The 26,600-nt window shown below is 41.3% G+C and overlaps 1 protein-coding gene across 1 annotated transcript in view; it reads right to left on the bottom strand.

The window, feature by feature from the left end:
- The window catches only part of man1a1 (mannosidase, alpha, class 1A, member 1), a 517,794-nt gene that overhangs the window by 294,470 nt on the left and 196,724 nt on the right, over positions 1–26,600 (bottom strand). Inside the window, exon 3 of the mRNA XM_041187990.1 lies at positions 1,811–1,926. Coding sequence (XP_041043924.1) covers positions 1,811–1,926 — 116 coding nt within the window. The remainder of the gene's footprint in view (positions 1–1,810; positions 1,927–26,600) is intronic.

Genomic DNA, 26,600 nt, shown 5'->3' with positions numbered 1-26,600 from the left:
ACACCTTGCGGGACACACCGCCCTTCACCGCAGCCGCCACCTCAGGCATTCCACTCGATTTGGACCAACTCAAGTCAGTACATCTTGTAGATGGTACACGCTGTTGCCACTGTCTTGAGGGGGTGAATGTTTATAAATGGGGTGCCAATCAAGCAGGCTGCAGAGGGAGCCAATAATTGGGTGCCTTAATAGGGTTGCCAGCTCTGGCTGGATATATTCTGGGATTTGTCATCATATGGCCTACTTCCTTCAACTGCCCCTCCCCCAGGCACCTGCCATTGGTCAACAAGTTAATTAATTGCAATTAAGCCAGGGATTTACCAGTGGATGCCAATTTACCGAAAAACAGCTAATATTTAATTGATCGTAGGATATGATTAGTTAGGACAACTGAAGTATATCATTACATAGAATTTACAGCACAGGAACAGGCTATTCAGCCAAGCTGGCCTGGTGCTTATGCTCCACAAAAACCTCCTCTCACCCTCTTCATCAAATCTCATAACCTTCCATTTTTTTCTTTCTACCTTACTTGGTTTCCCTTAAAGGGATCCAAGCTACCCACCTCAACTACTCCATGTCGTAACAAGTTCCACATTCTAACCACTCTGAGTAAAGAAGTTTCTCCTGATTTCATTATTAGATTTATTAGTAACTATCTTATTTTGATGGCCCTTTCTCACACCTCCATTATCTTAAAAGGGAAACGGTAGATTACATAAAGCTGTATGTAAGCAGAATAATACATTATTCCACACAACACAACTAACATCTTAAACAATTTAGTGAGTAATATGTTGAGGGATCTGCTAGATTTCATTAAAACATACCAATTCATATGAACAATTTGGGGGGGGGGGGTGATGACGTATTGGTATTGTCACTGGACTCGTAATCCAGAGCCCCAGAGTAATGCTCTGGGGACCCGGGTTCAAATCAGATGGTGGAATCCAATTTCAATAAAAATCTGGAATTAAAAGTCTAATGATGACCATGAGACCATTGTCGATTGTTGTAAAAACCCATCTGGTTCACTAATGCCCTTGAGGGAAGGAAATCTGATGTCCTTACCTGGTCTGGACTACATGGGACTCCAGATCCACAGACATGCGGTTGACTCTTAAATGCCCTCTGAACAAGGGCAATTAGGGATGGGCAATAAATGCTGGCCTAGCCAGCGATGTCCACCTCCCATGAATGAATAAAAAAGAAATTCCCTATTGACTTAAATAATACTGAACAGAGAGAAATGTAAAAAAGCTACCAATCAAAAATCAATAGTCTCCAATTAGTAAGGAAGAAAAAGAAAATTAATAATGTAGATTAGAAGATTGTAAAAATTTTCACTCAGATGCCATTCTTCTCTCAGCGGCTGAACGCTTTGAACGCTGCTCTCCTTCTGGACTTAACTTGTTCAATTCAGCCTTCCTCACAATTTTTGGATCTCTGTGCCTGAGTGACCATTCAGGTTTCTGCACACACATTACCTCATTGTCCAGCAAAGTGATGATCCTCCAGTGGGCTGTTCCAACTTATATGTCAAAAGTGTTAAATTTGCTTTCTGGATATGGATTTAAAGCACCTGGCTCTACATACAGGCCAGATAAGACTGCCCTCATTGCTGCATCCTTAGCCTAGACACTCACCCCAAATATTCCTGTTACACCCAGAGTCCTCCACCTGTGCACAGTCCAGATAGGCTACTCCAAGTCGTCTGCCTTCTTTCTCAATCTCGGCAAGTCGCGCACTAGTCTCAGTGCTCGTTTTCATTTATTTTATGAGAAACATAAAAATTCTCAAAAATACATACCACATTGAAGTCAAGATTCTTTTCAATCCATTCCTTTGCTTCGTTGAATTCATCATGCATTCCCATAATGTACAATGTATCTAAGGCATCCACTATTGTTGCTCCTTGAATATTACCTACAAAGTAAGATAGACTGATTTAAGCTTTCCTCTGCAGTCTTTAGGATAAAGAAAATTCACAGCAAGTTTCTCCTAAATTACTTAAAATTGGAAGTATTTCCTAAAATACACAATAAATGCACAAAGGCAAATATGTGAACACATGGGACAGAAATTAATCTGTCACTAAACACTAGAAAAGTGGAAAATGACAGAGATCTTACCTAAATAGTATTTATCATCAGGACATTTCAACAATGTGGGAATCACAACACTATTTTAGAAAATACTAGGAGACGCATACATTATAAATTACAGGGAGTCCTTCACATTAATTTATGCGAAGACTGTTAGGATTGTAATGGTTCTTTAGTAGCTCAAAGCAGGCATAAATATGTCAAAATGTACACGGGTTTCTGTTAATTTTCCTATTTCTGAAAATGCACTTTAATTAAAACTTCTGGACTGTTTCATGGCTTATACCAAGTAAAACAAACTCAAAATGCCCAGTGCAGCAGAAGATTTGGTTTTGCTATTCATGAAGGTTTTATCTTTACTGTAATTTAGAAATCAACTTAACTCAAACTGACAGCTGCTGGGTCTTTTACATTGTAACACTTAATTTACATCACAAACTACTACATGACTGATACACCTGACAGAATAGGTCTAGCATGTACTATAATTACAAGTACAATATGGCTATTTGTTTCAGCTTACGAAAAGTGCTTTTTGTATCGTCTTGGTATGGTCATTTTATGTCCCTGTCTAGTAAATCATCGAAATTGTTGCACTGCCAGCTTCAATATAACCTTGATGCAAAAACTTCAGCCATATCAACTTCGCTATTGTGCAGTGAAACCTCAGTTGTTTGTGCTGCAGCACAATCAGCACAAAGAATCAGCATTCTTCGTCAGCTAAAAGAACTTTCACTGATAATGGAACATCAGTGGGAGTCATCGTTGACAGCATTTTTTCTTCAATACTTTCACCCTATTGCTAGCAACATCAGGTGACTCTATAAATAACCAACTGATGTTCCGCATCAAAGCTTTTGCTTGCACATCAAGTTGTGTCCACAGACCAGAGCTAGGGAACTGATCAAGTGCTCTCCCAACCATGCTCTGCCCAACAAGCCTCACAATAAAAGTATCATGCATTCAGCACTGCTTATCCTGTTAATAACATTTGCACTACACTCCAAGATGCTGCTGATATTAAAATGAACACAGAACTTGCAAGTTCAGGCTTCTGAGCTTGTGAGCAATGCTAACATGGGATTTAACACCTGCTGGTTAATAGTATCTTGATCTATTTGAAAAAGCTTATTTTTCATCAATGAAAATATCAATTTGCTCTTATAAATAGATCAAATTTACAACTCCTTTGCTATTATTAATATGAAATCAAACTATAAGACAAGCTGTTCTTTTCTGATAAAAGCAAAATACTGCAGATAATGGAAATCTGAAACAAAAACGGAAAATGCTGGAAAAACTCAGCAGGTCTAATAGCATCTGTGGAGAGAAAAATAAGTGTTAATGTTTTGAGTCCTTGTGACTCTTCTTCAGAGCTGTTCTTTTCTGAAACAGATATCCCTGAATATGCCTCTCGTTTTCATTTTAGGTAAGCCCTTTGTGCAAGTTGGCAAAGTTTACCATCCTAAACAAAGACTGATCATTTTGATGCTGGAGTAAGAAGAGAGACAAACCCAGCAACTTTCATTTTTAAGAAGAAAACGCTGGCTGGTTATAGATCTGATTTTTTTTTAATTGAAGCATGAGAAAGCAATTGGAAAACATTTTCAATTTACAGAAGACAAATTATGCAAATCTGCCACCAATTTTAATCATCTGACTTTACTTTTAATGCATTATGTTTTTCTCAATCCGATACAAAATGTTTTAAAATTAAAGCAACTATACTCTGCATACAGCAAAGTAACCATCTTTTGCACTTGTCAGAGGTGGTATGGCATATACATCAAGTCTGAGGGGGATTCAAAGTTTCCATCCTAATAAATGTCTCAGAACTCTTTCATTTCTTCCCAATTTGTCAAATTAGGCACTTAAAAATGGGAAAACAGACCTCTGTAGTAATTATAGTTTTGGGAAATGTCGAACTATAGCTTTAAGAATAATCCTGGGCTGTGAGATCACATGATCTGTGTAAACCAATGGGTTAGCAGAGCGGGGAACCTCTACAGAGGAGAGTACTTCTTTAGTTATGGAGTTCGATGAACGTGTGTAGTTGCTACTGCTGTCCTGTAAATAAAGCCAAATGTTTCCACTAAGAAAAGTTGTCTGGAGATCACCACAATAACAGTCTCATAACTAAATAAACAATAACAATAAGTAAACTATTTTCCCACTCTATTTTAGTAATTGCTATTTTAAGGAGATTAGTCCTAATATTTTTAATACAAGCTATAATTGGCCATTTTCTTGTCATTTAGGCAATTGAAAACTGGAACCTTCAGGATGCCTCTTATGCAGCCACATAATTTATTATGTATGAAGCTGAAGCAGCCAGTATAACATGAGTAACTAATTGTAAAAAAAAATTACATAAACTTCAAGCACATTAGAGAAACAGGAGGCAGTAAAGTTCTTAAAATCTGTTTTTCATATTACGACTGATTATAGTATACAATGATGCAAAGTTCTTGAATTAGCAGTAATGGATCATCACAAAAAATTACTTTAAAAGAATGTTTTCAGATGACCAAATGAGATGTTCACTTAATATTACATTAACTTTGGCCAGTGATGGGTTGCGCACTTCATTTATTTACAGGATCCAATGGCTGAATGAGGCGACGACTGTCACATGAACAGACACGAAGGGACATAATAGGAAAAAAAGGACATTACCTGAAGTTAGAGTTGGACCATTCAAGGGTGAGGTCAAAAAGCACCACTTTATACAAAAGGTGTCGAAATCTCAAACTCTCTTCCCCTCTGAAAGCTATTGAGGCCAGGTCAAATTAAAATTTTAAAACTGAGATGGGCAAGATTTTTGCTATACAAGGACGTTGAGGGATATGGAGCAACAGCAGCTATATGCAGTTAAGACACTGATCAGCCATAATCTAAGTGAATTGCAGAACAGGCTCAAGGGGTTAAACAGCCTACTCTTATTCCTAAACAAATCACTTCTTAAAGACAATTCTGAGGTGATTTTTTTTTTAAGTTCTAGATAGTACAGGATAATGATCAATGCACAGAATAATGCCCAAGTGAACAAATCCTATCAATAACCCAATTTAAAAATTCCACGTTATTGAGTGAATAATACAGCTCTCAAGATGCTGAGAACTTTGTAGTATAGCTTATGGCTCATGAAAATCATTCAAAATCAAAAGAATTTGCAAGGAGAATGGTGGTGCAAAACTACAAGAGAGCTTAACTTCACAGCAGATGTCTCAATATCATCTCCTGTAGACTGCAGCGATTTGAACACCAGGCAAGTCAGAATCAATAAGTACCAATAAGCAGCAACTACCCAAACTAACTTTCCAAATTGTTGATGAAACATGTACAAGGAGCATTGTGTCCAACTATTAATCAGGCTGTATCATATAAAAGATGACAAATTCCTTTGTAATTCACTATCTTAGTAACTAAATATTTTATTGACCTGCATTATTAAATTCATAATTAATATCTTCTTGGGCGCCTTAACTTCACCTTAGTCTGCACTGGAATGCTGCTTTGGGCTGCAGAAGAGTGCTTAAGTTGGAGTTTGGTGAGGAGGGAACGAGGTGATCTTTTGAGTACCATGAGTATGGTGGAGTAAGTATTTATTACTTTTAAAACTATAGTTTTTAAGGTCACATTTTGCTGTTCATCGTTTGTAAGGGCTATATTCTGTAACAATGAGGAACAGGTAAGAAGGGTCCTACAGTAATTGAAATTATTTGATATTAAGTATCTTCCAAAAGGTTTAATTTAATGTCAAGTGGTAAGTCATGGCAGGAGAGCTCAAAGCCATGATGTGCTCCTCCTGCTCTATGTGGGAAGCTGGGGACATTTCCATTGCCCGGGGCCAGCATGTGTGCAGAAAGTGCCTCCAGCTGCAGATCCTAGAAGCCCAGGTTTTGAAGCTGAAGTGGCAGCTTGGAACACTGTGGAGCATCCACGAGGCAGAGAGTATTGTGGATAGCACGTATAGAGAGGTGGTCACAATGCAGGCTGAGTACACAGGCAGGAAGGGAATGGGTGACTACCAGGCAGAGCAAGAGGACTGGACAGGCAGTGCAGGAATCTTCTGTGGCTATTCCCCTGCAAAACAGATTTACTGCTTTGGATACTGTTGGGGAGAATGGCCTCTCAGGGGAAAGCAGCAACAGCCAAATTCGTTGCACCATGGGTGGCTCTGCTGCACAAGGGAGGAGTAAAGAATGTGGGAATGCAATCGTTATAGGTGATTCAATTGTCTGGGGAATAGATAGGCGTTTCTGTGGCCGCAAACGAGGCTCCAGGATGGTATGTTGCCTCCCTGGGGTCAAGGATGTCTCAGCGCGGCTACAGGACATTCTGATGGGAGAGGGTGAACAGCCAGTGGTCATGATACACACTGGTATAAACGACATAGGTAAAAAAAAAAGGAAGGGATGAGGTCCTAAAAGCAGAATATAGGGAGTTAGGAATTAAGTTGAAAAGTAAGACCTCAAAGGTAGTGATCTCAGGATTAATACCAGTGCCACGTGCTAGTCAGAGTAGAAATAGCAGGATATATCAGATGAATACATGGCTGAGGAGATGGTGTGAGAGAGAGGTTTTCAGATTCCTGGGACATTGGAACCAGTTCTAGGGGAGGTGGGATCAGTACAAACTGGATGGGTTACACATGGGCAAGACTGGGACTGATGAGAACAAGCCATCCTAGACTGGGTATTGTGTGATGAGAAAGAAATAATTGGCAATCTAATTGTGCATGGCTCCTTGGGGATGAGCGACCATTACATGATAGAATTCTTCATCAAGATGGAGAGTAATGTAGTTAACTGAGACTAGGGTCCTGAATCTTAATAAAGGAAGCTATGATGGTATGAGGCATGAATTTGCCATGATGGATCGGGAAACGTTACTTAAAGGGATAGGCAATGGCAAACGTTCAAAGAGCGCTTGGGTGAACTGCATCAATTGTTTATTCCTGTCTGGCGCAAGAGTAAAACAGGAAAGGTGGCCAAACCATGGCTCATAAGGGAAGTTAGAGATAGTTTTAGATCCAAGGAAGAGGCATGCAAATTGGCCAGAAAAAACAACAGACCTGAGGATTGGGAGCACTTCAGAATTCAACAAAGGAGGTTCTAGGGATTGATTAAGAAGGGGAAAATAGAGTACCAGGGTAAGCTTGCAGGGAACATAAAAACTGACTGTAAAAGTTTCTATAGGTATGTGAAGAGAAAAAGATTGGTGAAGACAAATGTAGGTCCCTTACGGTCAGAAACTCGGGAATTTATAATGGGGAACAAAGAAATGGCTGAACAACTAGATACATATTTTGGTTCTGTCTTCACAAAGGAGGACACAAATAACATACCAGAAATGTTGGGGAACACAAGGTTTAGTAAGAGGGAGGAACTGAAAGAAATCAGTATTAGTAGGGAAATGGTATTGGGGAAATTGATGCGATTGAAGGCTGATAAATCCCCTGGGCCTGATAATCTACATCCAAGAGTACTTAAGGAAGTGGCCCTAGAAATAGTGGATGCATTGGTGGTCATCTTCTGAGATTCTATAGACTCGGAACAGTTCCTATAGATTGGAGGGTAGCTAATGTAATCCCACTATTTAAAAATGAAGGAAGAGAGAAAACAGTGAATTATAGCCCAGTCAGCCTGACTTCAGTAGTGAGGAAAATTCTAGAGCCCATTATAAAAGATTTAATAGCTGAGCACTTGGAAAACAGTGGCAGAATTGGACAGAGTCAGCATGAATTTATGAAAGGGAAATCATGCTTGACAAATCTACTGGAATTTTTTGAGGATATAACTAGTAGAGTTGATGAGGGGGAGCCAGTGGATGAGATTTATTTGGACGCTCAGAAGGCTTTTGACAAAGTCCCACATAAGAGATTAGCATGTAAAATTACAGTGCATGGGATTGGGGGTTGTGTATTAAGATGGATGGAAAACTGGTTGGCAGACAGGAAACAGTAGGAATAAATGGGTCCTTTTCCGAATGGCAGGCAATGACTAGTGGGGTAATCCAGGGATCGGTACTGGGACCCCAGCTATTTGCAATATACATTCATGATTTAGATGAGGGAACTAAATGTAATATCTCCAAATTTACAGATGACACAAAGCTGGCTGGGAGGGTGAGCTGTGAGGAGGATGCAGAGATGCTGCAGTGTGATTTGGACAAGCTGAGTGAGTGGGCAAATACATGGCAGATGCAGTATAATGTGGATAAATGTGAGGTTATCCACTTTGATAGCAAAACAGGAAGGCAGATTATTATCTGAATGACTATAAATTGAGAGAAGGGATTGTACAACGAGACCTGGGTGTCCTCATACACCAGTTGCTGCTTGGCCTAAACAGCCAAGTGGTTATGGTACTGGGTTTGTAACCCCAAGATCAAGAGTTCAAATCTCACAATGGCAAACTATGAAACAATGTAACTTCATCTGAATAGGAACAGATGGAAACATGTTTGTACTCGAAAGAGTTACACCAGTCGCTGAAGCTAAGTATGCAGGCGTAGTAGGCAGTAAAGGTGCCAAATGGTATGTTGGCCTTCATAGCCAGAAAATTCGAGTACAGGAGCAGGGATGCCTTGCTGCAATTATACAGGGCCTTGGTGAGACCTCGCCTGGAATATTGTGTGCCGTTTTGATCTCCTTATCTGAGGAAGGATGTTCTTGCTATAGAGGGAATGCTGGAAAGGTTTACCAGACTAATTCCTGGGACGGCAGGACTGACATGAGGAGAGATTGAGTCGGTTAGGATTATATTCGTTGGAGTTCAGAAGAATGAGGGGGTATCTCATAGAAGCCTATAAACTTCTAACAGGACGAGACATGGGTGGATGCAGGAAGGATGCTCCTGATGGTGAGAAAAGTCCAGAACCAGGGGTCACAGTCTGAGGATATGGGGTAGACCATTTAGGACTGAGTTGAGGAGAAATTTCTTCACCCAGAGGGTGGTGAGCCTGTGGAATTCGTTACCACAGAAAGTAGTTGAGGCCAAAACATTGTATGTTTTCAAGGAGTTAGATATAGCTCTTGGGGCGAAAGGGATCAAAGGATATGGGGAGAAAGTGGGAGCAGGCTATTGAGTTGGATGATCAGCCACGATCATAATGAATGACAGAGCAGTCTCTAAGGGCCTACTCCTGCTCCTAATTCATTACTAACTGGCAATCTCTCTCAGGGTGCTGATGCGAGGGCTAAAAAATAGGAAATCTTCTCAGCATAGGATTAAGGTATACAGTTGAGATAATCAGAGACAATTAAGTTATATTAAACTGGACTCAAATCCACTTGGAGAACTTGGGTAATGGGTGCTGAAAATGTTCAGTTCCCTATCTTTAATATTTCTCACCATGATGAGTATAAAATTTAATATATATATGGGGGAAGAAAAGCTGGTCCAGTGAGAGAGGACTGTAGGAAATAATTCAATCCAAGTTTAATGGACTAATAAACCTCTCAAGCTTCACTCTTGCAGTATTTGAAGTAATTTGGAGTTCTGATTGGATTGATGTCTTGTAAACCAGTTATAACTGTCCAATATGCTCAAAGGTAAATTAAAGCCCATAAATTTCATTTTTAATTGATGAATTAAGTTAACAGCTTATAAAAACAAATAAGTTATATGAATTTATGAACTGGATATCCAGGTTATTAGATACTGAATGTACAAGGAGCTCTCAAAAGTCAGTTCTTGATGTCACATCTGGTTTCATGATGGAGATTAAATGTGCAAGTTCAACAATTAAGTATGATTATTGCAAACCTCTGTTCTCTTGATAAAAAACCACAAGTCTCTCTTTTCAAAGTCATCAATGCATATTTGCATTGGAACTGCATACTTAAGATGAAAATCTCAGGTTATAAGCAGGAAAGCTTCAATGTTATTTTTTAAAAATTACTTATTTTAAGTTCATGTTGTGGGCATTACTGGCAAGATTGATAAATATTGCCCATCCGTAATAGCCCTGAGAATATGGTGGTGAGCCTTTTTTTGGTGAATTGATACAACTAAATGGCTTGCCAGGCCACTTCAGAGTGTAAGTGATGTGGGGCTGGCATTACATATGGGCCAGATAGGATAAGGACAGTAGGTTGCATTCCTCAACAGACATTGTGAAGTCGGGGGATTTTTAAGATTTTTAAAAAAACCGGTGGCAGCTTTTTATTTGCAAATTGAATATCTTCTTTGAAAATGTATTGTTACAGCTGGGATGGAAGCAGTGCATGAATTATCAAGCCCCACTACTCCACAGGCTGTACCATTCATTTAAATATTTAATTTTCTCATTGAAATGGCCAATTGTGTTCCTATATCTACAGTACCCAGAAGAAAAGAAATTCTGACCAGGCTTCTTTCAAAAAAAAAAATTCAACGATTAATTTATTTGAAAACAAAACCTCTTTTAATAAGTTGCAAGCACTAGTTAACACATAATTCTAATCAGGAAGTATAACTATCCATCTCTTCCTAAAGAATTGCCCCAGTACATAGACACACACACAAACAACCAAAGGACAGAGTCTCTCTGCAAAGATGGGCTTTGGAGGATGGGCATTATAAAATAAAGGATAAAGACTGCAAGGTCTCAACATTGTTGACCTGGCATTCTCTCGTGTGCAGCCAGGCCGCTGGTCCCCGTGTTGTCTGGAAGTTCTCACCAACTGGTCTCAGCTTTGCAAGTCCAAACGCAGACTAGTTAAACTCAGATGAGGGTGCTCTGGCTACAGGTTGATAGCCGCACACAATTTTGGGCAAGGTGGAGGGAGGAAGCCAGTCAAGGTAGCCTTCCTTCCTCAGCTTGTTCTCTAAGAAGACTGCCTTCAAAAACAAGCAGGTTCACAACTTCAGTTTTTTTTCTTCCTCCCATGTGATTTCCAGCAGGTTACCAATCTTCTTTTTCAGTATTCTTTTCCATCAACTAAAGCAGTTCAAAAACAAACAACCAGATTGTCCTTAAGTACCATAAAGGGCAGGTCATTTCTTGGAAGAGGCCTGCTTGTTGACAGTTCAAAGGTGAACTTATGACCTTTTAAAAAAAATCTCACATTAGCATCCATATGTCCAGATCATGCTATACCCTTTCATTTTGTGAAAGAAAGAAATCAGGCTCGAGAGATATGATTCTAACAATATTAATGTGGGAACAAAAAAAAGGCAAGTATCTTACTCATTAATATCCATTTTAAACTAGGCTCTCCTAAGATTTCAACATGCTTGTGCCATTTGGAATATGAATATCCAACAGATCCAAATAGCTTCTCAGCGGGAGTGAGGGTAACTCCTGCAATGCTACAGAGTTGCAGGTTAAAGGATTTTGTGTCATCGCTATTCACACCAAAAAAAACACTGGTCTACTGTTTTAAATTAAATTATCTGTGTTTGCTCAGGGGTAAAAATGAACTCTTTGACAAGTGGAAAAGTTATTTCCATTTTACAACAAGAAATAAAACACTATATAAATGCAAAACAAAAACAGAAAATGCTGGAAAAACTCAGCAGGTCCAACAGTATCTGTGGAAGGAAAGACAAGTTAACGTTTCGAGTCTGTATGACTCTTCTTCAGGGCTCTGAAGAAGAGTCATACGAACTCAAAACATTAACTGTGTCTTTCTCTCCAAAGATGCTGTTGGACCTGCTGAGTTTTTCCAGTATTTTCTGTTTTTATTTCAGATTTCCAGCATCCGCAGTATTTGGCTTTTAGCTATATAAATGCACACTTGTTTGTATGTCGTCAAAACACAATGAAGCATTACAAATGTAATTAATTACTTTTAGTGATACCCACAAAAATAGGAACGAGCAGTGTAAAGGGTTAATATCAGGAGGACCTGATACTTATGTAACTACTGATGTAACTATGATGCAATGTCCCATGATTAAGTAACTGAGGTCTGGTGGAAAGCAGAAGTACAACCTCATGTAGATATACATAGATCTGTAAATAAACAAGAAAGAATGGTTTTTACAAATAAGTCTATGGTAGCATTCTTAGGGTAACGTGCAAACCCTAAAGAAACCCCATCTGGACTCTGAACTGGAGACGAAACATGATGGCAGTGGACAGAGCATACAGACCCAGAAAAACTCAGAGAAGACTGCAGACCTGAAAGACCTTGGAAAAAGGACAAGAAGAAAAAAAATTGAAGACTCACCTGAGAAGAGAGCATTGTGGGTGCGGCAGATGCAAGCAGACACACAGACCCAGAGTCCAGATAGTAGTGAATACAGATCACCATCTACAAGCCAAACTACTGAAGCAGCAAAATATCCAGAGCTTAGGACAAGCACAGAGTCTACACTGCCTCTCCCAAAACCATTCCAAAGAACGGAAGGCTTCCAACAGGCTCAATGCTGGGATGATTGGAGGAAGAAATTCTCCAGATACAGAACAGCTTCAGGTTTGCATGAGGAGGGACAAATGGATCAGGTCATACTCTATGCAGTAAGGGCTACTGCAGGCAATGTAATAGCAAGGCAGGGAATCGATGAGGCTTCAAGCTCATATGACTAAGTCCTCCAGGCATTCAATGCACACTTCAGTGTTTGAAGAAGTTAAGCGAAATTTAATAAGAGGAAACAAAAACCAGGTGAATGCATGGGTTCATTTTTAAAATGACCTGTACAGACTTGCGGAGAATTGTGAGCATGGGATCCTCAGAAATGAATTAATAACGCAATCGTATATTATAGTTGGGGTCTTAGAGGAAATCTTATCAGCTCTCTTATAAAAGAGGGATGATTTAGCTCTCGCCAAGGCAGTACAAATAGCATGACAGACTGAGCTTAGGAAGCTAAACAGAGCAGTTATTCATAGGGAAAGTGATATCCATTGGAAAAGGATGAGTGAAGTCATCTAATATGTCAGGCAAAAAAAAAGAGAAAGCACACAGAAACAAAAACTCATGAAATCGGGAGCCAACTGCCATCTTGAGATGCTCTCGATGTAGCGGAAAAGTGGTGAAGCGAGAAGAATGCCCAGGAGGGAGAGCTGAGTACCACAATGGTGGAAAGTTCAGACATTTTAAGATTGTCTGCCGATCTAAAATTCAAGTGGCTCACAGGAAGAAAGAGAAAATAACAAGGCCAAGTCAAATCCAAGAAGTGGAAGAGTCGCTGAAAAAACAAATACCCCCCCTTGGATAAGTTAACAAAACAGGAAATAATTATTGGAGCATTAAATTAGAATTTGATGGTCACCCCGAACAATTGAAGCTAGATACTGGCACAGGTGTTTCATTATTATCTGATCAAGTAAAATGACTTAAAAATATCACGTTACAGCCATACTCCATTCAGTTGCAAGGTCCAACAGGGACTACACAAAGTAACAGGCCACTGCTTGGCAAGATTAATATATAAGGAAAAATAAATGATTGAACTCCTGTATGTCATACAGAACCAGGAGTCATTATTATTCAGTGGCTTGCTTGCTGTTGAGGCCATTTTACAAGGGTTGATGAAATTGCCGATGAGCGGTCCAGTAATGTACTGAGAAATTAATTTTCATCCCCGTTTTCAGGCTTAGGAAAGCTGAAGGCAGAAATGTCATGTAATCTTAAAGGCAGATGCTAAGTCTATGTGTCTCTTCACAGTAAGGAAACTCCCTCACACTCCGGGAAAAAAATCATAAGCAAGACTGAATGTATGCGACAACAAGCGGTCATCTCTCTAGCAAACATTCAATGAAGTGGTATTCTGGAATGATCACAGTACCAAAATCTAATGGTTTAATTAGAACCTGCATGGATTGGACCCAATTAAACATGTCAGTAGAGTGTGAGATCCATCCGATGGCATCAGTGGATGAAATTAGCAAAAAGCACTCCCTTCACAAAATTAGACGCTAACAGCAGTTTTTGGAAGTTGCCTCTGGACAAAATCTCTTGTAATCTCGTTTCCGTGGCTGGTAAGTGTTTAGTCATGAGTGTAGTATATGCTTCCACTTTCTCAATAAAATTTAAATCTTCCAATTTGACCCATTCCACAGATATTCTTGATAATGCACCTGTTGTCTCATCCCATTGCTAACAACTTTTATCACCCCGTTTGGTCTTCATTGTTTTAAGGAGGTTAAAATTCGGAATGGCTTCTGCACCTGAGATAGTCCAAAGAACGATGTCTCAGATCCTGGAAGGACGGAAGGAGTGATACATCAAATGGACAACATTCTTGTACACGGTTCATTGAGGGAACAACATGACTGTCATGAGAGAGAAGCCTCAAGGTTCTACAAGAAGCAGGTTTGACATTCAACAACAAATGTGAATTTGCAAAGCCTATGCTAAAATTCATCAGATACATTGTGCAAGCTTCAGGAATTACTGTCCACCCACAGAAAACCAAGGTGATTTGCAAAGCCTATGCTAAAATTCTTCAGGTACACTGTGCAAGCTTCAGGAATTACTGTCCACCCACAGAAAACCAAGAGAATTCCTACAGCCTAGAACCAGCACAGAATTACAAAGTTTCCATGGAATGATCAATCAAGTAGGCAGGCTCCTAGCAAACTTGACAGAAATCAACAAGCCATTTACGACAGCAGTCAAATCAAGGTCAACAGTGGTGCTGGAACGTGGACAGAAAAATGCTTTTCACAGATCAAAAATCTCCCAATTTCACTAGAAATTCAAGCACATTATGATCCAGAATTGACAAAGGTTGTTGCAGATGACACATCTACAGGCTTGGGCACAGTACTGATTCAAGTTCAGAAACATGTACAAAGACAACTAGTTTATTACTCCTCAAAATCTCTCTCAGACACAGAAAAGGTATGCGATTGTTCAGAAAGAAGCATTAGCAGCCACATGGGTCTATGAGAGATTTTCTGATTATGTCATGGAATTAAAGCTTAAGATTGAAACCAACCACAAACTGTTAGTTCTTAATCTAAAGGAAATTGCAAAAATACCATCTAAAATTCACTGTTTTAGACAGAGACTGATGAGATACGATTCAGTTACTGAGTACATTCAAGGGAAGTGCTAGATGACAACAGATGCATTATCAAGATTACCAGTGGAAGGAGTCAAACTGGAAGATTTAAATTTTATTGAGGAAGTGGAAGTATATACTTCACTCATGACTAAACACTTATCAACCAAGGAAAAGTGACTACAAACGTTTAAGCAACACAACAGCAGGATGACAAATACATCCAAATAAAAGACTATTGTCAGCACAGATGGCCGGATTATAATCCTAACAACCTAGCACTTTGCCAATACATCAAGCAGAGAAAACATCTCACAATCATTGACGATTCCTTAGTTTTTAAATGACAAGCTAGTCATCCCAAAAACATTTCGACTCAATATTCTCCAGAAAATCCATCAAGATCACTTGGGAGTAGCAAAATGTCAAGCAAGAGCCCAGCGGTCAGTCTGGTTGCCAGGCATCAGTCACTCCATTGAAGAGCTAATCACAAAGTGCCTTACGTGTGCAGTGAATAGGCAACAGCAGAGCGAACGATTGGCACCCTCCACTTCTCTTTCGAGGCCATGGCAGTACCTGGGAATGGATTTGAATTTAAAGGCAGATTTTTCATCATTATCAATTGCTACTCCAGGTGATTTGAAATGAGTTAACTTCACAGCATCATGGCAAAGACAGTCATTACATCACTAGAAGGAATCTTCATGACACGTGGCATCCTGGACATTCTGGTATCAGACAACGGTGTTCTAATGAGCTGTTCCATAACTTTGCACAGGAATGTAGTTTCATGCACGTGACTAGTTCGCCTAGATAGTTTGCAAGGGAGAAGAACGCTCTAAGACTAGTATCTTAAACTTAAATAAGGGCAACTATGTGGGGATGAAAGCTGAGCTAGGTGAAATGAACTGGGTAACTAAGCTACAGGATAGATCACAAGAAAAGCAGTGGCAAACATTTAAGGGGATATATATCTCAAGAGTATTCAGAATAATTTATGCCTATTATAAAGAAAAACTCTAAGGGGAGGACCCACCATCTGTAGTTAACTAAAAAAAGTTAAGGAAAAAGCAACAACTACAAGAATATAAAGAGTGGCAGAGAATGACTAAAAGGTGAATCATGAGTAAGAGATTAGAAGCTAGCTACAAATATAAAAACAGATGGCAAAAGTTTCTAACTGGAATGTTATTTGTAAAGGAAAAGAAGTAAAGTGAACATAGGTCCTCTAGAGAGTGACAGCAGGGAGTTAATAGATAATAAGGAAATTGCAGAAGAAATTAATATTTTGCTTGTGTGTTCACTAGAGGATACAAAAAACATTCCAGTAATAGCTGCAAATCAGGAGGTAAAAAAGAGAGGAGAATTTGGTGAAACTGAAATCACTAGGGAAACGGTACTGAGCATATTGATGGAGTTGTGAGCTGGCAAGTCTCCAGGCCCCGATGGACTAGGCAAGGGAATCAAAAGTTATTGGGGTCAGATGGCAGTGTTGAAATCGAAACAAAAGATGATCGGCCATGATCTTGTTGAATGGTGGAGCAGACGCGAGGGGCCAAATGGTTCTCTCCTATTCCTATTTATGTTGTGTTTTTATGTCCTCAGTCGAATGGAGAAGCAGAAAGAGGAGTTTCAACAATCAAAGAATTGATTTAAAAAAGAACAATGATATTAATTTAGCCCTTCTCAACTACAGAACCTCACAACTAAAAAATGGGTCCTTACCATCAGAACAATTGATGGGAAGAAAGCTGCAAAAATAGCTTCCAGCTCTACAACAAACATGACAACCGAATATTACTTCAGGTGATCATGAGAGAGTCAGGAAGTGTGAGGAGCAACAAAGACAGTTAAGCTCATAATTTCAGTTTCAGGCACAGAGCACAAGACTTGAAAGTACTACAGCAGGGGGAGAGAGTACGGAAATGAGATCAACAGTGATGATAGGTTAACTCTGCTTCTTTCTCCACAGATCCTGCCTGACCTGAGTTTTTCCAGCATTTTCTGCTTTTATTTACTCCATATTAGAATTCACACAGCTGGAATAAGTATTTGGAATTGTGCAGTTTTCTGAACCAAGGACTTTATTTCAGTGAAGACAATTCAGAAAATGGGTGTGTTTTCATTAGAGTAGAGAACATTCAGAAATTTGAGGTGTTTAAAACCATGACCAGTTTTGATAGAGTAAATAAAGAGACATTCTCCAGTAGCAGAAGGATTAGTAACCAGAGGACACAGATTTAAGGTGACTGGCAAAAAAAAAGGAGATGTGAGGAAACATTTACATATAAAAAGAATGAGTGTTTGTGATCTGGAATAGACTGCCTGAAGGAGTGGTGGAAGGAGCTTCAATTTTTAAAGGAGGATTGGGTAAGTAAATGAAAGGAGAAAAAAAAATGACAAGGCTCTGGGGTAAGAGTAAGGGAATGGGATTAATTAGATACCAAACAGAAGGCATTATAGGCCAAACTGCTGCTTTTTCTGCTGTATCATTCTATTGTTCTATGATGTCAAAAGAACGCAACTTAACATTGACAAAAGTAAATTTGAAATTTTAGTGGATTATAAGTGAGACCACTAGTTCTACTCAAAATTGAAACATTAATGTAGAGAGCCTCAGCTGAGGTGTCAATATCATATTCATGAGGCTTTTACAACAGCAAGTCTCAGAATATATAAGACTATTTTCTTTAGCATCCACTGCTAACAATGCTCTTGCTGCTTGCTGGAGTCATCTATAAAGGTATTTTTCCATGACTGTCATTGTAATGTCTTGATTATCAGGACAGACAAGGGCAGCAGGCCCATGGGAACACAACCACCTAAAGTTCCCCTCCAAACCACTTAAAATCCTGACTTGGAACTATATCACCGTTTCTTCATTCTGGCTGCGTCAAAATCCTGGAACTCCCTCCCTAATGACACTGTGGGTGTACGGCAGCTCATCACCACCTTCTCAAAGGCAATTAGGGATGGGTAATAAATGTTGGCCTAGTCAGCAACACCCATATCCCGTAAATGAATTTAAAAAAACATTTGCAATTATATAAAGCATTCATCGGTCTCTGATTTGCCATTTGTTTCTTGCACAGCAAGAGAAGCAGGTTATCCTGCTATCAAATACTCCAAGTGGATTTGATAGAATGTGTTTTTTAATTTATACTGGATGCAATTACAAGATTGATTCAAAAGATTTCAAAAGATTTGGAATTTAATTTCTCCTCCTTTACTCAAGTTACTTTTATATTGCTTCAAAGGTAGTGTTGTAGGAGGTCAAACATCTTGGGAAAGGAAGTTGATGTAATATTGCATTTCTTGTAGCTGATAACTGTAAGCAAATCGAAGCTCTGTATTTAAGGTTGGAAAGCATCTCTTCAACAGGACAAAGTTACCTCTCTTATTGCCCCTCAAAAACATCAGAGTCTGATAAATTTAATAAAACATTGTGCAGATTTGTACAAGGACTCAGGACTTTTAGCACTTTAGCAACCCTTATCAAATGAAACATGCAAACCACCGATTAACAAGCATCTACAATGAAAAGTAGTCAATTATGACCTTTAAGTCTCTTGTCACAAGAATCCCTGTGGAAGGAAATAGCCCTGTAGTAGCTGTTGATAGAAGTCTTCCTTGAATTATGGAGAATGGTATTGTTTGTACTTGCATAGAATGTGACCCAAGTATAAAACAAACCCCCATAACTTTCTAATAATTGAGGTCAGTTATTTTAGAAAAAAATCAAATTTCAATGGCAGTCGCACTTTTATACTCAATCATGATGAGATAGATAGTCCACAAGTTTTCATGCACACTCCCAGCATAGGAAACGTTTGTAGCTCTAGAAACTTCATTGGGAGGACTTTTATATTTTGGGCAGCCAGTGATGATATCAGTGAGAAAATCAGGCACTTTGTGGGGTTTTGTTACATTGAAGCTACTATAAGTTGTTGTTTTTGTCTACAGCCTTTGACACAGTTGAATACACCATTCTCCTCTGCCTCTCCATATCGTCCAGCTGGACAGGACTGCTCTCACCTAGTTCTATTCTTAACTATCTAACAATAGCCAGAGAATTACTTGCAATGGTTTCTCTTCCTGCTCCCATGCCTTTGCAACTGGTGTCCTCCAAGGATCTATCCTTGGCTCCATCTATTTCTCATCTGCAGGCTGCTTCTCATCAACATCATCCCAAGGCACAAAATTAGTTTCCACATGTACAGTGATGACACCCAGTTTTACCTCACCACCACCTCTATCAACTCTTCCAGCATGACTAAATTATTAGATTATTATCCGACATCCAGTACTGGATGAACATAAATTTCATCCAATGAAATACTGGGAAGACTGAAGCCAGGGTTCAAAACTTGAGGGCAGCAGGCAAATCACCCTGAAAAGCCTGTGGGATATCAATGACTGGGGGCAGAAAATGAGAGAAAAGTCATCCCGCACCCTCCCAGCCGTATTTGGGAGAGTCAAAATCTGTGAGGAGCTGCTCGTCCAATCACAGATTCTGTCTCTCCCATGCTTGTAGCTCCAGCTTCTTCAATCGCAGCATCCCTCCGCCCCGCTCTTGTTGATTCTCCAGAGACATAATTTACGACTGAAGCAGCAAGGGCGGGAGGTTCTGAATTTATGATTAAAGGAATCGGAGCAGTTGTTCTGGCTGGTTCCACTGCCGCCAAGCAGGAGACTTTTGGCTGCGCCGTCATCAATCACTTCTAGGGGAGGCTGTCTTAAAGGAAAGTGAGGAGTGGAGAAAATTTGCAAAAGCACCAGTTAATGGTAGGGTTGGGGATCTGTGTCTGGTGCCCATAAAGAAGCCGCTAGTTAACGAAAAGAGGTCCAGATCACCATAAAGGTACCACCAACCGGTAAAGAGCTTGAAAGTGTCTGGTCTGGAAATTTGTACTAATTTGTGGTCACAGGCACTGAATGAAACCAGAATGAATATCAACTTTCTTTAATACACAAGAAACTCAGATGGCCAATGACTTGCATCTGGCTTGGTGCTTCAAGTGGCAAATGAATGTTCTCTAGATAACGAACCAGAGCTGCAGAGGCTTGTTTATGCTTCCTAAAGCTAATTCCGCAAAAAACTCTTTGAAACACGAACAGTAAAACTTTAGTAAAAAGGGAAAAAGTTGGTATTGGCATGCTAACATCCAAATAGTAGCTTTGTTATCTCTCAGAGCTATGTTCTATTTAAGTTCCTTATGTTTTTGATTTCATTAAAGATTAATTCTCCCCAATCAGTTCCATTTGAGAATAAAATATCTGTGCTTTATTTTTAAAATTGTGGTACAAAGAACCACAATGTACCTTTGGTCCATCTAACCTACGTCTTATTAAATTACAGATGATCATGAGAGGAGGTGCATTAGCTTGGAAAACAATCACTGAATTGTGAAGTATATGGAAATTAAACCATTCACTATCTGACATTTAGCTTGGTGCTTCAACATTAATTTGTCTGTATTCCCCTTGTTGCACCATTGGACCTTTGGAAGTCAGTATCCTTATGTGTTTGTCAGCATTCACTTGAAACAAAAGTATAAGGGGAAAGAAACTTCAAATTAACAGAAGAAAAGCAAGCAATGCTGGAGAGTGCCAACAGCCTGCAATTATATTTTTAAGGGTCTGCAGAAGTGAGATTCATTCCCAATAAGTTACGAAGTAGTTAGAATTTTCATTTTGAAAGTGAAGTATGAGAAATTTATTTACAACAAATTGACAAAAACATCATCTTCAACATGCATACACACACACAAAATGAAAATGGAACCTCTGAACCATTCCCTAACTGCTTATGCTGTCCATCTCCCAGACAACAGTCTAAGATTAAGCCAAAACAAAAACAGAATTACCTGGAAAAACTCAGCAGGTCTGGCAGCATTGGCGGAGAAGAAAAGAGTTGACGTTTCGAGTCCTCATGACCCTTCAACAGAACTAGGTGAATCCAAGGAAGGGGTGAAATATATGCTGGTTTAAGGTGTGTGTGTGTGTGTGTGTGTGTGGGGGGGGGGGGGGGGGGGGGGGGTGGTGTTGGGTGGGGGGAGAGAAGTGGAGGGGGGTGGTGTGGTTGTAGGGTCAAGCAAGCAGTGATAGAAGCAGATCATCAAAAGATGTCACAGACAACAGAACAAAAGAACACATAGGTGTTGAAGTTGGTGATATTATCTAAAAGAATGCGCTAATTAAGAATGGATGGTAGGGCACTCAAGGTATAGCTCTAGTGGGGGTAGGGGGGAGCATAAAAGATTTAAAAAATATTTTAAAATAATGGAAATAGGTGGGAAAAGAAAAATCTATATAATTTATTGGAAAAAACAAAAGGAAGGGGGAAGAAACAGAAAGGGGGTGGGGATGGAGGAGGGAGCTCAAGACCTAAAGTTGTTGAATTCAATATTCAGTCCGGAAGGCTGTAAAGTGCCTAGTCGGAAGATGAGGTGTTGTTCCTCCAGTTTGCGTTGGGCTTCACTGGAACAATGCAGCAAGCCAAGGACAGATATGTGGGCAAGAGAGCAGGGTGGAGTGTTAAAATGGCAAGCGACAGGGAGGTTTGGGTCATTCTTGCGGACAGACCGCAGGTGTTCTGCAAAGCGGTCACCCAGTTTACGTTTGGTCTGTCCAATGTAGAGGAGACCACATTGGGAGCAACGAAAACAGTAGACTAAGTTGGGGGAAATGCAAGTGAAATGCTGCTTCACTTGAAAGGAGTGTTTGGGCCCTTGGACGGTGAGGAGAGAGGAAGTGAAGGAGCAGGTATTACATCTTTTGCGTGGGCATGGGGTGGTGCCATAGGTGGGGGTTGAGGAGTAGGGGGTGACGGAGGAGTGGACCAGGGTGTCCCGGAGGGAACGATCCCTATGGAATGCCGACAGGGGGGGTGAAGGGAAGATGTGTTTGGTGGTGGCATCATGCTGGAGTTGGCAGAAATGGCGGAGGATGATCCTTTGAATGCGGAGGCTGGTGGGGTGATAAGTGAGGACAAGGGGGATGATGCTACCTTCAAAATTCGCCTCCGTCACATCTGTTCCGATGATGCTACCTTCAAAATGAATATTGAATTCAACAACTTTAGGTCTTGAGCTCCCTCCTCCATCCCCACCCCCTTTCTGTTTCTTCCCCCTTCCTTTTGTTTTTTCCAATAAATTATATAGATTTTTCTTTTCCCACCTATTTCCATTATTTTTAAATATTTTTAAATCTTTTATGCTCCTCCCCACCCCCACTAGAGCTATACCTTGAGTGCCCTACCATCCATTCTTAATTAGCACATTCGTTTAGATAATATCACCAACTTCAACACCTATGTGTTCTTTTGTTCTGTTGTCTGTGAGATCTTTTGATGATCTGCTTCTATCACTGCTTGCTTGTCCCTACAACCACACCACCCCCCTCCACTTCTCTCCCCCCACCCAACCGCCCCCACACACACACACACACACACACACCTTAAACCAGCTTATATTTCACCCCTTCCTTGGATTCACCTAGTTCTGTTGAAGGGTCATGAGGACTCGAAACGTCAACTCTTTTCTTCTCCGCCGATGCTGCCAGACCTGCTGAGTTTTTCCAGGTAATTCTGTTTTTGTTTTGGATTTCCAGCATCCGCAGTTTTTTGTTTTTATCTCTAAGATTAAGCCAGCCTGTTTGCACAACCTTGGTGTCATGTCTGATCCAAGATGAGCTCCTGACTTGATATGCATGTCATCATTAAGACTGCCTATTCCCACCTCTGCAATATTGCCCGACTTCACCTGCTTCAGCTCATCTGCTACTGGAAATTTCTTGTGTCCTTAAGACTTCACAGGTGGTATTTAATGGAGCTGACATGTTGTTTGCCACTGCATCGTATCTTATTGGGAAGGCCTACCGACTAGGCAGCACTGAGCCTTCATGAGGAGCAAGGACCTTGGGGATGGAAGTCCCGCCCTCTGAGAGCTGCTGCTGGCCAATTATCCCAGTGGCACTGCCAAGCAAGTGAGATGGTGGCGACTGCCACACAGGTGAGTGATGAATGGGGGAAGGGGGGGTGGTGGGTTGCAAGGTCGGGGTCGTGGGGGCGGGAAAGAGGGTATCAGCAGCATGGGCAGGCTCTCAGCAGGATACTGCCTCACCCTTTTCTTTTTATTTATTCACGGGATGTGGGCTTCGCTGGCTGGGCCAGCATTTAATGCCCATCCCTAGTTGGGCATGAGAAGGTGGACTGCCTTCTTGAGCCGCTGCAGTCCATGTGGTACGGGTATACCCACAGTGCTGCTAGCAAGGGAGTTTCAGGATTTTGATCCAGCGACAGCGAAGGAATGGTGATGTATTTCCAGGTCAGGGCAATGAGTGACTTGGAGGGGTACTTCCAGGTGGTGGTGTTCCCATCTATCTGTTGTCCTTGCCCTTCTAGATGGTAGTGGTTGTGGGTTTGGAAGGTGCCGCCTAAGGAACCTTGATGAATTCCTGCAGCGCTTCTTGTAGATGATACACACTGCTGCTATGGTGCATCAGCGGTGGTGAGAATGAATATTTGTGGAAGTGGTGCCAATCAATCAAGCTGCTTTGTTCTGGACGCTGTCAAGCTTCTTGAGAGTTGTGAGAACTGCACTCATCTAGGCAAGTGGGGAGTATTCCATTACACTTCTGATTTGTAGATGGTGGACAACCTTTGGGAAGTCAGGAGGAGGGTTACTCATCGCATTATTCTTAGCCTCTGACCTGCTTTTGTAGCCACAGTATTTATATGGCTAGTCCAGTTGAGTTTCTGGTCAATGATAACCCCCAGGATGTTGATAGTGAGGGAATTCAGTGATGGTAATGCCATTGAACATCAAGGGGGTCATGGTTAGTTTCTCTCTTGTTAGAGATGGTCACTATCTGGCACTTGTGTGGTGCGAATGTTACTTGCTACTTATCAGCCCAAGCCTGGATATTGTCCAGGTCTTGCTGCATTTGGACATGGACTGCTTCAATGTCTGAGGAGTCACGAATGGTACTGAGCATTGTGCGAACATCCCCACTTCTGACTTTATGATGGAAGGAAGGTCATTGGTGAAGCAGCTGAAGATGGCTGGGCTGAGGACACTACCCTCAGGAACTCCTGCAGTGATGTCCTGGAAGTGAGATTATAGACCTAAAACAACCACAACCATCTTCCTTTGTGATAGATATAACTCTAACCAGTGGAGAGTTTTCCCCCTGATCCCCATTGGTTCCAGTTTTGCCAGGGCTCCTGATGCCACACTTGGTCAAATGTGGCCTTGATGTCAAGGGCAGTCACTCTCACCTCATCTCGGGAGTTCAGCTCTTTTGTCCAAGATTGAACAAAGGCTGTAATGAGGTCAGGAGCTGAGTGGCCCTGGTGGAGCCCAAACTGGGTGTCAGTGAGCAGGTTATTGCTAAGCAAGTGCTGCTTGATAGCACTGTTGATGACCCCTTCCATTACTTTACTGATGATCAAGAGTGGACAGATGGGGCGGTAATTAGCTGGGTTGGATTTGTCCTTTTTGTGTACAGAACATACCTGAGAAATTTTCCACGTAGCCGTGTAGATGTCAGTGTTGTAGTTGTACTGGAACAGCTTGACTAGGGGCGCAGCAAGTTCTGGAGCACAAGTTTTCAGTAATATTGCCGGACTATTGTCAGGGCCCATAGCCTTTGCGGTATCCAGTGCCTTCAGCCATTTCTTGATATCACGTGGAGTGAATCGAATTAGCTAAAGACTGGTATCTGTGATGCTGGGGACCTCCAGAAAGCAAGTGATGGATCATCCACTTAGGCACTTCTGGCTGAAGATTGTAGCAAATGCTTCAGCCTGATCTTTTGCACTGCTCTATGGGGCTCCTCCATCATTGAGGATGGGGATATTTATGGAGCTTCCTCCTCCAGTGAGTTGCTTAAATGTCCACCGCCATTCACAACTGGATGTGACAGGACTGCAGAGCTTAGATCTGATCCATTGGCTGTAGGGTCACTTAGCCCTGTCAACCACTTGCTGCTTATGCTGCTGGCATGCAAATAGTCCTGTGTTATAGCTTCACCAGGTTGACACCTCATTTTTTTGTTTTAGGTACGCCTGGTGCTGCATGTCCTTCCGCATTATTCATTGAATCAGGGTTGATCCCCTGGCTTGGTGGTAATGGTAGAGTGGGGGATGTGCCGGGCGCAATGAGGTTACAGATTTTGTTCGAGTACAATTCTGCTGCTGCTGATGGCCCACAGCGCCTCATGGATGCCTAGTCTGGAGTTGCTCAATCTGTTCGAAATCTATCCCATTTAGCATGGTGGTAGTGCCACACAACATGATGGAGAGTATCCTCAATGTGAAGCTGGGACTTCGTCTCCACAACAACTGTGCGGTAGTCACGCCTACTGATACTGTCATGGACAGATGCATCTGCAGCAGGTAGGTTGGTGAGGATGATGTCAAGCATGTTTTTCCCTCTTGTTGGTTCCCTCACCACCTGCCGCAGACCCAGTCTAGTAGCTATGTCCTTGAGGACTTGGCCAGCTCAGTCAGTAGCGGTGCCACCGAGCCACTCTTGGTGGTGGACATTGAAGTCCCCCACCTGGAGTACATTCTGCGCCCTTGCCACCCTCAGTGCTTCCTCCAAGCAGTGTTCAACATGGAGCAGCACGAATTCATCAGCTGAGTGAAAGCAGTACGTGGTAATCAGCAGGGGCTTCCTTGTCCATCTTTGACCTGATGCCACGAGACTTCATGGGGTCTGGAGTCAATGTTGAGGACTCCCAGGGCAACTCCCTCCCAACTGTGTACCACTGTGCTGCCACCTCTGCTGGGTCTGTCCTGCCGGTGGGACAGGACATACCCAGGGGTGGTGATGGTGGTGTCTGGGACATTACCTGTAACATATAATTCCGTAAGGGTGACAATGTCAGGCTGTTGCTTGACTACTCTGTGAGACAGCTCTCCCAATTTTTGCACTAGGCCCCAGGTATTAATATGGAGGGCTTTGCAAGGTTGACAGGGACGAGTTTGCTGTTGTCGTTTCCGGTGCCTAGGTCGATGCTGGCTGGTCCGTCCAGTTTTGTTCCTTTTTTGTGACTTGTAGTGGTTTGTTACAACTGAGTGGCTTGCTAGGCCATTTCAGAGGGCATTTAAGAGTCAATCACATTGCTGTGGGTCTGGAGTCACATGTTGACCAGACCGGAGGATGGCACATTTTCTTCCCTTAAAGCCATTAGTGAACCAGACGGGCTTTTACAACAATCGACAATGGTTCCATGGTCATCATTATACTTTTAATTCCAGATTCCAATGCCAGTTATCCCATGCAGACACTGAATACCTTTGAATGAGGGAACCCCCATCCCTCCTCAAGGAGATTGCAAGCAAACCCAACAGGGTTGCTTTTCAGGCTTCCTGCATGTTGAGTCCCCTGCTTGCCACTGGGTGAATACCAACGATGGCATGATGAGATTTTTAAATGGGCATCAAGGTGGGAAGGCAGTCTGTGTCTCAGTAAACCCAAGATCTCCTTGACCTCTCCCCTCCCTAACTCTGTAATCTCCTCCAGTCCAGTAACTCTCCAAGATA

Source organism: Carcharodon carcharias, chromosome 5 (genome assembly GCF_017639515.1).
Source record: "Carcharodon carcharias isolate sCarCar2 chromosome 5, sCarCar2.pri, whole genome shotgun sequence".
NCBI lineage: Eukaryota > Metazoa > Chordata > Chondrichthyes > Lamniformes > Lamnidae > Carcharodon > Carcharodon carcharias.
The sequence above is the reverse complement of the archived record's forward strand: the minus strand, read 5'-3'. Positions and strand labels throughout refer to the sequence as shown.